General features: G+C 36.0%; 2 protein-coding genes across 2 annotated transcripts in view; one reads left to right on the top strand and one right to left on the bottom strand.

The window, feature by feature from the left end:
- Myo81F (Myosin 81F) overlaps window positions 1-13,538 on the top strand; it is a 132,143-nt gene extending 118,605 nt beyond the window's left edge. Inside the window, exons 28-39 of the mRNA XM_068762901.1 lie at window positions 337-484; window positions 902-1,073; window positions 1,829-2,065; window positions 2,892-3,060; window positions 3,668-3,853; window positions 4,723-4,908; window positions 7,347-7,554; window positions 8,233-8,365; window positions 9,373-9,508; window positions 9,612-9,851; window positions 10,191-10,394; window positions 11,044-13,538. Coding sequence (XP_068619002.1) covers window positions 337-484; window positions 902-1,073; window positions 1,829-2,065; window positions 2,892-3,060; window positions 3,668-3,853; window positions 4,723-4,908; window positions 7,347-7,554; window positions 8,233-8,365; window positions 9,373-9,508; window positions 9,612-9,851; window positions 10,191-10,394; window positions 11,044-11,148 — 2,124 coding nt within the window. The 3' untranslated portion in view covers window positions 11,149-13,538. The remainder of the gene's footprint in view (window positions 1-336; window positions 485-901; window positions 1,074-1,828; window positions 2,066-2,891; window positions 3,061-3,667; window positions 3,854-4,722; window positions 4,909-7,346; window positions 7,555-8,232; window positions 8,366-9,372; window positions 9,509-9,611; window positions 9,852-10,190; window positions 10,395-11,043) is intronic.
- A 676-nt stretch (window positions 13,539-14,214) lies between these two features.
- Polr2G (DNA-directed RNA polymerase II subunit Rpb7) lies at window positions 14,215-16,312 on the bottom strand. The gene is made up of 6 exons (XM_068763115.1): window positions 16,162-16,312; window positions 15,978-16,087; window positions 15,534-15,693; window positions 14,723-14,773; window positions 14,445-14,582; window positions 14,215-14,324 (listed from the first exon to the last, which is right to left on the bottom strand). Exons 1-6 carry the CDS (start codon window positions 16,171-16,173, stop codon window positions 14,274-14,276), a joined length of 522 nt encoding a protein of 173 aa, XP_068619216.1. The 5' UTR covers window positions 16,174-16,312; the 3' UTR covers window positions 14,215-14,273.
- Between the last annotated feature and the right edge of the window lie 344 nt (window positions 16,313-16,656).

Here is a 16,656-nt window from a genome sequence, read left to right as displayed (position 1 = left end):
GAATCACCCTCTTTTGATTGACTTCTACACTGGCTTGGAATCTATGAGGGAGGCCTAAGTCCAGTAGCGGACGTCGTACTGCTAAAGAGAAGTGATGATGACGATCTGTTGTGTCGTAGCTTCATAAGACCATTTTGTTTTGGAATTATTGGGGTCACTTATGTGAACGCGAACCCATTTATCACGGCTACTCATATACATTTTTACCCGTGAGTAATATCAGCTTATTAACCTAGCTATTCAGTGCACTAAGGTCCAAAAATTAATATTACGTAATAGATACAATAAAAAAATTGGGAATGAAAATAAAGTTCATAAAAAAACTTTTAACTCCAGGCCACGATTCTTGCGCAAGCACATCGACAATATGGCGCCGGGCGAGCTGAACTAACTGCGAAAGCTCTGTACCTCTCATGCGTCATGCAGTACCCACTCTATGGCGTCACCCTGTTCCCAGTCACCTACAAAGGATATTGGGCGCACGGTAAGCTTTTTAAATTATTAAATAACAACTCACTAGATATCGTTTATACATGGACAATAAAGTCGAAAAATTATTGGTATTGTTGTGTATTTTTTTGTCATAAAGGCATAAAACGAAAACCACTTAATACAAATTTATATCATGTTATGTTTTAATGTCAACCGTTTTGATTTTTAACGTTATCTATTAAGGATAAATAGTAGTGTCTCTTGGTTATTTATTACTACAAAAAAGTTTTCTTTTATTTATTTCATTAAAACATAGACATACAATGATCTTTATTAAGCATCAATTAAAATAAATATACAACTAAGCAATCGCGTTCACAGTTTTTAACACTCTAAATATATTATACTATATTTGTACGAAATAACTTAACAAAAAAACAACGGTGATTACAATTCGTATTGACAATAGGTCCTAACGTTCTTCTTGGCGTGGGAGCTGAAGGCGTGGTATTAGTACGACCTGCCGACAAAGTGGTACTCGCGGAATACCCATACAGCAACATCGCGGCGCTGTTGATGGACCCCGTGGACAACGGGCTGACCATCAGCTTGACTCATCACGGTCAGCACGACGGTCTGAGGTAAAAAAATCACCTAACTGTTTGATCTTATTACTCTCATTGTAAAGCTTATTACAATATTATTTTTTACGTATAAAATGCAGACAAAAGTTTTCAGCAATGCAAAGTAAACCCTTGAAATTTGATACAGGTGCAAATCAAAACTACAACGAGACAGAGGAAGTAAAACTTGATAATGGTTCGAGTAGTCGGACTAATTTTTACCTGAACTTTTAGTGAGACAAAAAGATAAGAAAAATAGCACTATTTCCATAGAAACTACAGAGAAAATCAAAATATGTTTGCCGTCAATCTAAATTTAATAAAAAAAACGCGCTAGGACGAAATCAGACCAAAAATATCAGAAAATATCAATATTAGAAAACTTTACAATAGAAATATAATGACTCTATTACTAGGAGGAGAGATATTATCAAAGGCAAAGGAAACTCTTGAAAGTGGCAAAAAAGAAGCAAAAGCAGATTATAGCATATATATAGTATATATAGTACCAAAGACTAGATTTGATAGAGTTACCAAATCTTTCTTTAGAGAATGTATAAACCTATAACAGGATCTCAAAGCATTTTTATAAAATTCCTGAAAAAAACTTCAAAGAATGTTTGTGTGCTATAAGTTACTACATTATAAATGACTTCATACAAGATAGCGGACCTCGGGAGTAATGTATCCAAGCTAATGATGTCAATAAGAGATATAATCCATTGCATGTTGAAGAAAGTAATTTTGAATTTTAATTTTAAATCTGTACCCAGGTGTATAGTACTGGAGTCACCACAAAAGCAAGAAGCCGCTTGGCTGATGGCTGCGTACAGCCCGACCCTCGCGAACGGACTCGCAGAGGAGCCTCCTAGGCGCGCCGCGCCCGCAGGGGAGCGCGCTCGGTTAGCGGCTGCGCTACGCTCGGCACGCCGCGCTCTCGTCGACTCTGGCCTCTTGCGCCGCCCCACTGACTTATCCGCTGGAGGATTCCTCAGGAACACCTTACGAAGGTTTACATTATTATTATTAATATCAACACAATATTCAACAATTGTTAAATAAGCCTTATGGCGTTATTACTGTTAAAACATAAACCATCTATAAGAAATAAAAATAATACTTGGGTTTATCGTGTTTGTGATGCAGCATAGCCACGCTTCTCGGTAAAATGGTGTGATTATAATTTTGAAAATCGGCCAAAGATTGCTTTCTAAGATCAACTGGTCAATGTAAGCAGATGTTTATAATTAGATCATCTCCATCATCATCATCATTTCAAACGAAAGATCCACTGAGAGACATAAACCACCACCATAAATTTATATCACACCATACCATAAATTTCCAATAGTCTATCATAAAGTTGACATCACCAAACCGTCTGTTCACCTTATTAGATACCAAGTGCTTGCACGTACACGTGCTGATCTGTAGACTTCGCTATTCTGCGCAACTGTGGTCTTCTTACTGTCACTTTAACTTATTAATTTACTATAATTTAAGTGGACAAGCGGAGTGACAACGATTAATCACTATTTTCCCAACGCGAATTTTCTATAGTGTGATTTGTGTTGTTGTGGCTGTTGATGTTTTCCTGCAATATTCTGTTTGCCCTCGTTTTGTATTTGTCCATTAATTGTATGCAATAATTATTTTAAAATTCACTCTATTGTATCGAACACGCGACCAATTATCGTAAACCACGTTGGGTTCTAATCCTCATATTTTTGTTTACTAATCTCATCGTCTTAAATAAATAAATGAAAGTTAACCTTTAATTACCCTTTTATCAGTATGGCCAAAAAATAATTGGAATTTAAAAAAATGTGTGTTTAGGTTAAGCAAACACAGGTTAGAGCGCGTGCGACTGGACACCGCAACTGAAACACAAGGCGAGAGCTACAAGGGTTTCCCTTCGGGCTACTGGTGCTGGGCGCGCTCACTACCACACAGCCTCACTAAGCTCAACGAGGCTGAAGAGGTGGCCGCTATGCAGATATTCAAGGTATCTTTCTTATTCTGTCTTCAAATAACAATAACATGTTATATATACGCATGTGCATATTTAGAGGAATGGAAGAAAAAGATAGAATAACATAATATTGTAAGGTATTTTGTTTTACACAGGCCAATTATACCAGTACTATTTATTTAAAAGAAAAGAATTACTAAATCAAAATATTTTAATAAAACTTTCCATCTGATACAAATTTTTTAGATTTCGAAATTCTTTTTTTAATATTTATGTAATCAGATAAAATTAATCTAAAAAATAGTTATTCCTTTTCTACAAAAAATATCTCTATCGAGTGAAGAGAATTTCATAAGTTAAACTTGAGATGTGGTATCAGGTTTCAATGTCAAACTGAAAATTTATTTCAAAAAGGCTACTACTTACGACGTAGTGATCAAACATGAGGTCCAAGTCTGTATTTTTTTAAAATATCAAACGACGCTGTTAAACGCCTAGAGAGTGAATAAAAAGTAAAAAAATCGAATAACGTTAGAGATGTCTTTAGAAATTGCACTACGTTTTTGACCAAAGTCTTCCTTTTCTCGGTCGCACCATGTGTATTATATACTGTTTCCACATTTATTTTTAATCTGTGTAGGATATAATGAGTCACGCCGGCTTGAATACGAATGAGGGCAGCACTACCAACCTGGCGAATAATAATAGCTCCGGCAGCCATGAGGGCGATGGCGACGACCGCGTCGCGCTGGCCCAGGCCCTGCTGCAGCGCTGCCTGCAGAAAGACACGCTGCTTTGCGAATTATACATGCAGCTCATCAAGCAGGTAAATTTTCACTCGGTAAAACCTTATTTTTCTCGAGAAAAACCAAGTACATTAGGTTAGCACTTAAAATAATTCCATTCTCTACTCTATATATAATTTGCAACTATTTTGTAAGCACTCTGTCGTCTAACGTCTCTGTACTATAACAAGATGATTGTCTATAGCCAACAGCTATAGTTGTAAAATCTTAAGGGGTGGTTCTATTTGAATTCAACTTTCAAAAACAACCATCGAACTTAATCATTGTAAAGAAGTCTAGGATAAGCTCCTCCTTTACTCTGTTACGTGCGAACAGCATTGTTATTTACATAAATAAGAATATGTCCATCACTACGGTAAACTATACTTCGCAGATAAACGCTGTGAAACCACTAGTCCGATAATTATATCTAGATTACAAGTAAAAATGTGAGAGCATTGAGGAGAGCTATGCTCGGAGTAACGCTGCGTGATCGAATCAGAAATAAGAAGATTCGTTGAAGAACCAAAGTCATCGATGTAGCTGGAAGAATTACTCGTCTTAATTTCCAGCTGGTTGGTCACATCGCTCGTGGAACCAATGAGCTTGAGGGCCGATAAGTTCTTGAATGGCACCCACAAGTTGGTAGACGTGGTGAGTGGGTTCCTCATTAGGTCGACTGATGACATAGCTATGGTCGCAAGAAGTCGCTGGATGCCGGCAGTGGAGGACCGATCATCGTGGTGATCTTTGGGGGAGGCCTATGCCTTTCAATCAGCGTCTATCGACTGATAAGAAGAAAAAAATGGTTAAGGCTAATAAATCAGATCATATTAACTAACATAATATCTATCCTATTAATACTGTAGCTGATTTAAGAATCTGAGAGTTGTATTTTAAATGTGTTTAGACGACGGACCACCCTGAGCCGTCGTCGCGTGTGTCTGCGCGGCACTGGGCGCTGCTGTGTGCGGCAGTGGGCGCTGCGCTCCCGCCCGCCAAGCCGCTGCGTAGACTTCTACTGGCGCACCTTCGTTACCGCGGCACCGCCCTGCACGCCGGCGAGGAAGGCAAATTCGCTCGCCGCGCCGAACAGGTACGTACATTTTTTATAAGCCTATAGCCAACAACGAAGACACGCCCCGCTGTCGCTCTTCGACACAACGGGATAATGACATTGAAAGCGGAAACGTGGTCGTCCTAAGCACTCCTGGTGGCGGAATATAATTGCAGAAGCGGAACAAATAGGTAAGACGTGAAAGGTGATTAAAACACGATGCTCGAGACCAACCGGGAAAGAAAACATTGTGGGCGTTCCCTGTCCCGCTTGAGGGATATAGTAACTTAATTAAGCTGCACAAATCAGTAATACATCATTGCTAACTTTCATAAGGCAGGTGACGCGACCTTAAGATTAATTTACTTCACTTCATATGTTTAGGTACTTAGCTAAATGTAAAAAAGATTGCAATATAAAACTGAATATATTAAACCTATATTGTCAGGTACCACAAACTCTCCGGAAATTCTACGGAAAATGTTACTTGACAACATTATGTAGCAAATAAATATAAATTAAGATAAAGAAATGTGATATAACCAAGGTCTTTGATATTTGAGGAACGAGACGAAGGAAGTGAAGCAATGAATGAACGGTAATTAGTAAAAAGAATGATAGAAAATAGTAGAATGAAAGAAGTGGAAAGATAGATCATCAATAAAATCATTTAAGAATATCCAACCCTATTCTACAACAAAGACGTGCGGCGGCCCCGTCATTGAGGTCCTCTCGTACTCCCTGTTAAACAAAAAAAAGACATAATGTAGCATAATTGCGGAGAATACATGTCTAACAAATAGCAACCGTTCATTTTTTTCGGAATAACTACAAAACAGATAAAAAACTATTGTCTGTTACGCGTGTATTTTTGTTTTTATAATATTCGTTGTAGCGTTGTTACCTCTCGAGACATGTTAGAGGTGAGATAGGGAGTTGGTTTGATTGACAAGACGCACATGTGATATTTGAGAACGGATGGCTTTAAGTTTGTTTACCTCCCTAGCATTTACAGACATTTTCATTTCTTCTTTAGCCATTAAAAAATAATACTTGACATTTAAAAGGAAGCAGAAAATTTGAAATTGTTGGCAAATATTTTAACTTATAACAGATTCATATATATAATCTCCTCTCAGTGGTATATTTTTTCAGTATTTTCATTCTAATCGAATAACTGCCACCTTAAATCAAGTATAGGTAAAAGTTTCTATGTATAAACCCGAAGAGAATATACATATTAACATTCGTAAATAGCTTTATTTTTGCGATGATTATCAGTAACATCTTTTGATTGTTTTTAATAACAGAAACAATGCAGCTTTTAATTTATTTAATTCCAGCTCATCATGTCGTCTTTAACGTTTATTATATTAAAAAAAACTAGTTGTATGGTATAAAAGGTAGAAAAAAAAAAGTATAAGTTGACATCAGTTAAAAAAATGGAAAAAATCACATAACTGTTTGGAGTTAACAAATTTTAATCTACGCGAATAAATTTGAATTTAGACTATTTGACTTAGACCATCGCAGATGCTTCTGCTTGCTATTAACATAGCCACTTGGTCTGTTACTAGCATCGTATGTTTTTAAAGCATTTATATTTAATGAGAATATAGAATGTATAATATTTGAATTTCTTACTGGTTGCTTCCAGGCGTTTCCATCTGAGGTAGATTCTACCTATTATAGGTTACATCAGTGGAGTTGGAGCTTCGGATGTCTGTATCCCTGACTGTTACCACAATTTCACAGTTCGTTCATAAAATTAAGAAGATCGAACTGATTTATTGCTTTTCGCAATTTCGAGACCGCGAATCTCTTTCCGTCATACTTAACATCTCTTTATGGTGCTAATAAGTTCCTACTAAATTTAGAAATAAATCAATTGCTTTAAATATTTTGTAGTTTTATTTTATATCCCTATACCGTGTAGCACATCCAGCTCGTGTACTTGCCACAGAGTATTAAAGACAAAAATTGATGATCCTGAAGACGCTTTACGTAATACAGAAGGCGATAAATCTCTAAAGCACAAACATATTATTCAATCTGTTCTTTGAGATTTTTATCGAATTTCGGCATTAGCTGTTTGTTGTACATAACAAAACATGTACTTAGTGTCTATTAAAGATACTGTAAAAGGACATATTAAATATAAATGAAATATTTTTATGATAAACATTACTAAATAAAGAACAGGAATACAAACCAGTGGAAAACGTTAAAGATTTGATACTTTATAATTCTTTAATAGTTATCTATTTAAATATTTTTTAAATATTCAGCATAAGAAGAGCAAAAAATTGTGAGATATTTGTTGTGTAAATCCTATCCGCTATTAAAATGTTGGGCTTATTTAATTTTTGAAGTCTCCTGTACTGTGAAGACACAAGTGTTTAACACGGGCGATTGCTAATAACTAATGTAGAGAATATTCTAACCTAAAAGTTAATAGGTTTCATGTCGTCTGACAGGTGGCGTTGAGCATAGCGCAGGTGGGACGTCGCGGCAGTGCGCCGTCGCGGGAGGAGCTTCTGTGTGCCGCAGCCCGTCGGCCCATGCACGTGCGTGTGTTACTCCTCGACGGCAAGCAGCACGGCTTAGTGTTCGGCCCTGCAGCCACCGCGGATCACCTCGTGGCCATGCTACGCGAGAAAATCGGCCTCAGCGACTCTGCAGCAGGTAACATACTTTTCAAGGATCAGTCGCCACGCCCCTGACCATTATTCGTCTGACCGAGTGGTCATCAAGCATCCTTAAAAGATAATATGAGTTTATAACTCTTAATATCCGCTATAGTGAAAGCATAATGTATACAATCATTATAATTAAAAAAAAAACAGTTTGATTTCAATCAATCGTAGTTTACTAAAAATGCTTCTGAAACATATCATTCAACAATATAAATTTTCCACAAAAAGGGACTTGTTGGGGCTATAGTGTGGTTTCTCTATAGTGGATATACTTAAATTGATATTGTAGTTTATTATTATGGTTGCGGTTTTCCAATGGAAACGAACCAGACTGTATTGCGCAACATTTAAAAATTGTGTAAAATTTGTGGTAACCGGACCGCACTCCAGTGGTTGAGTGCGGTTCTGTTACTCCACATCTGATAGCCTAAAAATAACATTCCTCGTAAAGTATTAAATTATTAGTAACATAGCAATTAAATTTGTGCCATAGATTTAATGCAAAGCGAACAGCAAACCGACACTTCTTTCACAATTTAAAGTGAAATAAGATCACTCTCCTGTTTTATTTGTAACTGAAAGCCAAGCTACAGTTGATAATCCCCTTGTCTCTCTGATTTATTGCATTCACACGAGACAGATAAGAGTGCCTTCAAACAATGCACAGGTTACGCGTTGTACGAGGTTTGCGCCAACTCGACGCCAGCGGGCACCGGCGAACGCGCGCTGGCTGGCAGCGAGCGCGTAGGGGACGTGCTCGCGCGCTGGGAGAAAGCCGGCGCCACCGCCGCCTCCTGCAGGTACATTCTACTGCGTGTACAACTCTAGGTAGACCGGATTGAGGACATAGTCAAGGTCGCTGGTAGTCGACGGATACACAAGGGTTAATGTCAAGCAGCCCGGTCTTACAGTGGACGTTTATCAACTGATATGATGATAACGTTGTGAACTTCTCAGACCAGGGCACGTTGTAACCCTCGCTTCAAGTGAAGGTTAAATTTCTAGTAAATTCTGCTTTTCTGGCATTCTTCTCTTAAGAGATTAATACAATCAGTCTTCAGAAGATAATGATAATAATCATCATCAACATAATTTCAGTCACAAAATTCTACTACTGGACATAGATCTCCTCCATAGATTGCCAAGAGAACTGGTTGAAACTGCCTTCACAAGGTCGTCTGTCTACCTTGTAGGCAAAAGTCCTACGCTACTCTTGCCGCTCGATAATCTCCTTTCCTGAACCTAAAGGCTATGTGGTATTCTGCACGCTATGTGGCTTGCCTTCTGCTACTTCAACTTGTCAATCTGTCTGGGCTATATCGGTTACTTTCGTTCTTCTTCAGATCTCCTCTTTTCTGATTCGATCTCATAGAGTAATCCCGATTTCTAGTTAAGTGAATTGCCATGATGGGCGCTCGATCTGACCTCTCTATGACATACACAAAGAGAGATCACTCTAAATGTTCACAGATCACTGTAAATGATTCTAAATTGATAACTATATGTATGAATATATGTATTTATATAATGAACAGTGATAACCTAGCGGTAGAGCACTAAGACTTTCAATCGTGGATCGTGGGTTCGATTCCCGGAATACATTCTTCTCACTTCACTTTTTCATTGATTATATGATATTGTAGGATTACCTCTGCTCGCCAACCCTCCTGCTAAACGCAGCGATTATAGTATTTTCCTCCATAGATATCTTTGGGGAAGGCTTGTGCCTTTCAATTAGAATATATGAATTTAAAAGAATAAATAGATATCGCAATAACGTAGTATTTACTGGTATATTTTATTTCAGATTAGTATTCAAAAAGCGACTATTCCTTGGCGAACGTCCCCTGCACACGGCGTGCGTGGCTGAGATGGAACTGCTGTACTACCAAGTGCTTCACGCGATCAGACATGACCGTCTACCCATCGAGACCGATGAAGCAGTAAGCTTATTAATACGCTGTGTTACTTAAAACACTTTAAGTCTAATAAATCATATAATTTTTATATCATAAGTGACAAATAGTAATAGAAGTTGTGTTACAGGTGATGGTGGCAGCGCTACACGCGCAGGTGGTAAGTGGCGAGTGCAGCGGTGAGGGCGGCGAAGAGTGGTTAGCGGCTGCACGGGCTGTGCTGCCTCCGCGGCTAGCCCCGCTACCTGCCCCAGCCGTACGACTGCATCACCTGGCGCTGCGAGGCACACCACCCCACTCCGCCATGCAGCGTGCCTTAACACTAGCCGCCTCCTGGCCTCTTGCACGCGCCACTGTCTTTGACGTCATGGTAACTCAACCTAACCTCTTATTCGTGTTCTTCTTGATAGAGCAATCATGATTATCATGTAGCACGGCAATTCTCACAATCTGCCGCCATTTTTCCTTCTTCTTGATACTTCACACTAGAGGTAATTCTATGAGGGCGCTCATCAGTTACATTCATCGCAACAATATAAAATTAACTTCCTTGCATGTAAAAAACAGGACTGCATGCCTTTTTGCTTTTTATATTCAATTTTATTTGCTTGAGCAAATCATTTTGTAGTACAAACTACTTAATAATTTGCCCAAGCAATTAAATTTGTGATTAAATGGCATTAAAATAATGTATGCGTGTGTGTACTAGCAATCGTTCACGTCGAACTGGCCGCGCGCGCTGTGGCTGGCGGTGGACGCGCGCGGGCTGACCCTGCTGCGGCGCGGGGCGCGTGCGGCGCTCGTGTCGCACGACCACGAGCAGCTGTTGGCCGTGTCGCCCGCGCCGCGCGCTTTGCTGCTCGTCACGCGCGCCGACCGCAAGCACGCCAAGCTCGTGCTCTCCACGGACCAGGTAATGCCTCTACTGATCATCATCATCATGTCAGCAGATACTCCCACTACGAGGTAAAGGTATCTTCCAAAGAATGAATGCCACGATGACCTTGAATACGTCGTTGGTCAGCCTAATGGAGATATAAATTATAAAAAAGTTACATATTTACGTACGTACACGCCACTAAACGATCAAATATGTATATCATCTTTATTTATTTCATCATCTTCATTTTAGCCGGAGAACGTCAAATGCACAGTAAAAATCTCTCTTGCTTATATATTTATTTTTCATCATCATTCATCAACGAGATACAAAAAGAAATCACATGTAGTAGATTACAAAAGTAAAAAGATTTTATCGCAAAATGCGATCTAGATAACCACTTTTCGTCGCTATCATTTTCCAATATGTTTAAATAAATATGTAATATATGTAAATATTGTTTTGTTTTTTCTTTTTTTAAACAGTGATGTCATCTAATTTTTATATAGCTTTTTATAAAATCTATTTGAAATATTTCATGATCGTTTTTTGTAAACTCAACTCAAACGCTCTGACAAATTATGGAAAACATACCGTTTTAAAAAGACACCATAGTATTTAAGCAAACTGCTAATCCCTTTGTATTTTAAACACCTTATGTAATGTGTGTTGTACTATGCAGGCGTACCAGATCGCGACTCTGATAAAGGACTACATCGAGGCGGTGCGCGGGCCGGTGTCGCCCGCCGTGGCCGAGCCCAGCGGGCCGGTCGCGCGCACCTCGTGACACCCGCCCGCCTAGTGCCAGTGCTTCCACGTCCGCCGCTGAGCCTCGGGCCCCGCGCTCTGCCGCCGCCCCCACTTGCTCGCACGATGTACCCTTCTATAGCTGAACCTCACTCAACATCTCATTTTCACCTCTCCCTTAACCTGAATATGGTTCATTATCATCACGTCAGCCGAAAGACGCTCCCTGCAACGCACAGGCCTCCGCCGAACGTCACCACGATGACCGGTCATCCGCTGCTCGTTTCCAGCGACATTGACCATGTTGTCGGTGCATCTATGGGAGGCCTACTCACCCCGCGTCTACCGGCTCTTGATCGCCAAATATTACTTGAAAAATATCAATTATACTATTATTGCTGGACAGAATTAATACAGCGCTCTTTCAACCGAACTATTTAAAGCAAGTGAAGGGATAGATATAAAGTTGTAAAGAAATGTAAACATGCGTTTACATATGCATACTTTTTAAAATTTATTTGTCTTGTATTAATTCTTTCCAGTGAAGACGGTATAATCCTGAGGTGAATTGTCAAAATACTTTTGATGAGAATACATGTTCAAGCTATAAAGGATATCAATCGTACAGTACGTGTGTGTCGGTGGCGGCAATCGCTCGCGTCCGGATTTGTTAGTTGGATTTGGTCGTAGGTAACGTTGGAGAAGTAAATGTTGATATGATGTATTCGTGTTCTTACCACACGGGAGGCATTGTGATGTACAAAGAGAATAGGTTAATGAAAAATTCAAGACTCAAAATTATTTAAATCCTTATATAAGTGCTCAATCAATCCACATTTACTTCATTAGTAGGTCAGTTACAAGAGAAGTTCGGTTAGGAGTGACAGAATGGACGATTACAGTTGCCAGAAGACGGGGAAGCAAAACTAATCACATAAACACATTATAGATAGCTCAGTATAAACTTCAGTAAAATAGATGATCCAATAAAATAGTTGATATATTCCAATCTATAGACATACACTATGTTGTATCAGTATTAAATTACATGTTATGTGGTTATAAAAATTCTCAATTTTTGTCTCATAGATTATTAAGGTTGTTAAGATGTTAAAGATTCGTGTTGTAATCCCTCTTTATCCCCTTAGTATGGTTAACTAGTAGGTCCCTTGATGTATCGACGTTTTATCAGCATTCACCGACCTAGAATCAATAGGAAATATTCAACAAATATCTAATCAAGGAAAATAAAGTTTAGATTAAATAGTGAAGGCGTAGAAAGTTGTAAACTCTTTAAACTGTAATGTAGTAAAAAATATTTAGTTAAGAGATAAAATGTCGGTATCATATTACTACCAACCCACTTTTTCCTTAACATTGGCGTGAAGCCTTTTCTTATCTATGTGTAGCACGGTGTCGTGTAGATGTCCTGAAGTATTCCTATGTAATAAATCTTGTCTCAGATTCCTATTCTATATATTATATATTCTCGCTTCTTTATGTATTACGTGTACGCACGTACACATTTATATAGATATACACATATATATCATTGTTTCAAATAGTGATCGTATAAATGAGTTTTCCTGAAACCTGAAGTCTTTTTTGTGCCTTGTAAAGTTTGTTATAGCTTCAGTGGTGTTTCGAATTGCGGCTAGCCTTAGCTTAATACGCATGTACTGGACATAAATTATTTTGTACTTAAATTGCAATATTGCAAGCGTTTTCGACTTGGTTTTGTCATGTCGTGAGAAAACCTAATATATATATATAAATTAAAAAAAAGGGTTAAAGGCACAATTACTGCAATTATATCTACCTATCATACCATCATAGTCGGAATATTCGATTTTTTTTTAAGCAGAATTCATAGAATTGAACAATTGAAACTTAATGTCTTTAAATTGAGCATTGGAATGTTCAGTATTTGGTTGCATTAATTGACTGTTTTTTGCTGAATTTACATCATGTACATAAAAATTTGATGTCTTTTAGGCTAGCCTGCTTTAACCACTTTGAGAGCGTGATATCAGAAGCAAATTTGTGAAAATTTATTAACTGCTAAATAATTACCAATTGTTTGAAATATTTCTTCTATCATTAATATTTTAACACGTATTGCACAATGTTATTTCTCAATATTTTATATTGAAGTATATTTATGATGATTAAATTTAAGATAAACGTAAGCCTTTTTTTCAAATTAGGTGAGCAAATTAATATATCTATGTATCTTTGAAAATGTCGAATCTAGCGATCATTTGTAGATACTCTTGCTCTGTAACGTAATATTTGTATTATTATGAAAATGGCCAGATTGGTGCTTAGATAGAATCATTGCTTCATTTGTTCTGATCTCATATTAAGTATTATTTATTTAGATGCCATAACATTAAAGCATGAGCAGGTTTCGTTTAGGTTTATTTATTATTCCTTGTATTGACATGTATATGAATGAAAAAAAAACCAAAGACTCTTCAAATTATCCCTTTGAATGAATCATAATCATTGATAATCTTGTAATTAATTAAAATTTTTGTTTAGGTTATGGAACTTGTATATATATATTTCCAAGCATAACATTGACTAAAAACTTCATGTAAAATAGGTTAATATAGCTCATTACAGAAATATTTAATAATACCTTGTGCAATTATTTAATTATGACCTTGTTTATTTTACTGCAGAAAATTATTTAAAACATTTCTGTAATGACCTATACTAATTTATTTTAATGAACGTTATAAAATAAAGAAACGAAAAATTTGGCATTCAATACCAGAACAGCGTATTGAAATAAAGTTTTAATATTAATTGTGAGGGATTTCTGTTTTGTTTTCTTAAAATTCACAATTAAATGTTGTGTTCAGCACTGTATATTAAGACAATATTTTCTAATAGTAAATAGACTTTATTTAAGGCTTAGAGACTATTTTATACCGCTGAAGGTAAGTTAAATCAAGTTTACTAACATCACCACTTATACTGCCTATATAGACTGAAAGTGTCCAAATATTTTATTAATTTTTTGATAAATTGTTTTTGTTACATTGTGTAATGTATTTTTATCCCTTTAATTGAATGCCAAATAAATAATAACAAATAATGTTGGTTTCATTTTAAATTTTATTATTACACTTATAAATATTTCATAACCAATTAGTATTATTGTGTCACCAGACCCAGGTAGTCATCCATTAGCGTTCCAATAGCAAACTGGAAATTAAAAGAAAATATATAAAAATTCGTAATTAAATGTACCAACTGCAATATCACAATATTGTTTTGTCAGTTACAAAGCATATACATCCTGGTGAGTAATAATTATCAACTTACAATACCAGTGGCATCCACCCTTGTACCTACAATCTTCAATCTAATAACATCCTCTTCCTGTATGACATTATCTTCCTGTTTACTCTTATAGCAAGGGGGATTCACATTTGGACAAAACTCCATATCAGCCGGAATAGACTAGAACAATAATAAACATTTCAATATTATCTGAAAAATGTATTAACTAATATAATTAAGAATATAACTAAGATAATTTAGGAAACTAATGATAATTCTTAAAAGTAATTAAACCACAGTTGGTAAAAAAATGAACTTACATGATGGGATATGAAACAACTAAGTGGTCCAATCTGGGCAAACATTCCTACCTGTAATGTAAATAAACATTAATAAGGCAAAATAATCAACATTCAAAAGATAATCAGTGTTTAACATGTGTTGTTGCACCTCTACTCTCTCATAATAACTATTTTTACATATTTAATAAAAAATACCATCCATAAAGAAGTAATATAATAATGACTTGTGAAAAAAAGGAAAATATCAAACAAGAATCTACTAATTTTGCTTTTTCTTTCCCAAATGAAACACTTGTTAAATAAATTGACCTACTTTTATTATGGCAGCTGTTTTACATTTCATAGATTTTAATACTTTACTGCAAAGTTTAGCGGTCAAAAATGTTGAATAGTCAGGAAGTTATACATGTGGTACAACTTTTTTAAATCTCTCAAAGGGAGTTCTTATCTGGCATTAATCCACTGTCTTACTAGATAAAACCCCATAGTCTTGTTATCTCTGGACAAAACATTAAAAACACTTTTGTAACCTTCCATTGTTTCTATGTCACTGGCCTTGTACCTCAACAACTTAGGCAGAGTGCAAGAGTATTCATTATTAAAATTTAATTTTAATGAACAGTCTAAGATATGTGTAGTGTATAAACTTTCAGAGATTTGATGGTAGTTTAGATTATAATTACTTTATTTATGTATGATACTGAATTGACAACATATTTCTTACCCACATCAGGTTAAAGAGAAATAAAGGTCAAGGAATTAGACCATTAATTAAATGATAAATTTAAATAACCAAAATTCATAACTTTAATTAATATTTTAAGTGCACCTTATTGACTTGTGTGACTATAGCATCAAGGACTTCTCCTTTAAAAGGTCTGAACACAATTGCTTTGTACTTAACAGGATATACAACAAAACCCTGGCCTGGTTGGATGAGTCCTGCTCCTATGCTGTCTATTGTGGTCACCGCTATTACGAATCCATATCTACAAAAAAAATAGTCAGAACTTATAAATAAAATGTAACCATTAATATTTATTCGATGCATCTAAAGTAGAGTTCTAAACTTTTAACACAACTTTCGACTTTATTAAAAACCAAAACCATTTACAATTTACAGAAATGTGCCAGTACAAATAAAAAGCAATTGAGATTAAATTTGATTAACTGATCTTGAGGATTAGTTCGCTAAATATTGTCATACAATATTTTGTTAGGAAAACTTTGGTGAACTAAATAACCTAAAATAATAAAAGCAAAACATACGTACTTGCCAGTACAAGTTCCTTCAACTTCTGTATATAATTTTTGTTTAACAGTGTCTAATAATTGTGGTCCAAAATACCGAGGATGAAGTAAAATTTCATGTTCTAAAGATATCTGTAAGTTCGGCAAAGTTATTGTTTACGTTCTACACAGGATAAACAAAAATAACGTAATTAGTTAGTACTTACATGATAGAACATTTTATTAGAACATAAAGTAAAAAATCAATTTGTAAGAGTAATGGATAAATATCCGCATTAATTCATATCGAAAATAATATAAAAAACAATTAAATCACTATATTTGCCGCGTCTCCGATTGATGGAACTTTGACGTCAATGAATGTTTTGTTTTTTCTAGTGCAATCAAATGCATTAGATACGAAACTTTGGCCGAAGTGAAAATTATTAAATTAAATGACTCTTCTACTTTTACATAAGTATGTGCATATTAGCAGATTATATTTTTATTTTTGGACGTTAATCTCTTTCAATACTTTCGTTAATTATTAACAGATCTAAATAATCAATTAATAATAATTAAGTCACTACAATAACAGGAATAGATCAGTTCAATCTCCGGTTTTTTTCACGTAATAGTCTTCACTTCCTAAATCTTCTTTAATAGAAAAAAATATAATTAAAAACTTCGGTATCAGAGTTTTATTTAATATATATATATTT

The sequence above is a fragment of the Battus philenor genome, unplaced genomic scaffold (genome assembly GCF_028537555.1).
Source record: "Battus philenor isolate CCGP_79_NKW_IND1 unplaced genomic scaffold, ilBatPhil1.0.hap1 SCAF_17, whole genome shotgun sequence".
In the NCBI taxonomy this organism is placed as follows: domain Eukaryota; kingdom Metazoa; phylum Arthropoda; class Insecta; order Lepidoptera; family Papilionidae; genus Battus; species Battus philenor.
This window is presented reverse-complemented; position numbering and strand designations above follow the sequence as displayed.

Excerpts from the sequence above, each read along its gene's own strand:
- Polr2G (XM_068763115.1), bottom strand. Across the intron at positions 14,583-14,722 it reads GTTGTTTCATATCCCATCAT|TCTATTCCGGCTGATATGGA; the intron begins GTAAGTTCATTT and ends TTATTGTTCTAG. Across the intron at positions 14,325-14,444 it reads GGGTGGATGCCACTGGTATT|TTTGCTATTGGAACGCTAAT; the intron begins GTAAGTTGATAA and ends TTTAATTTCCAG.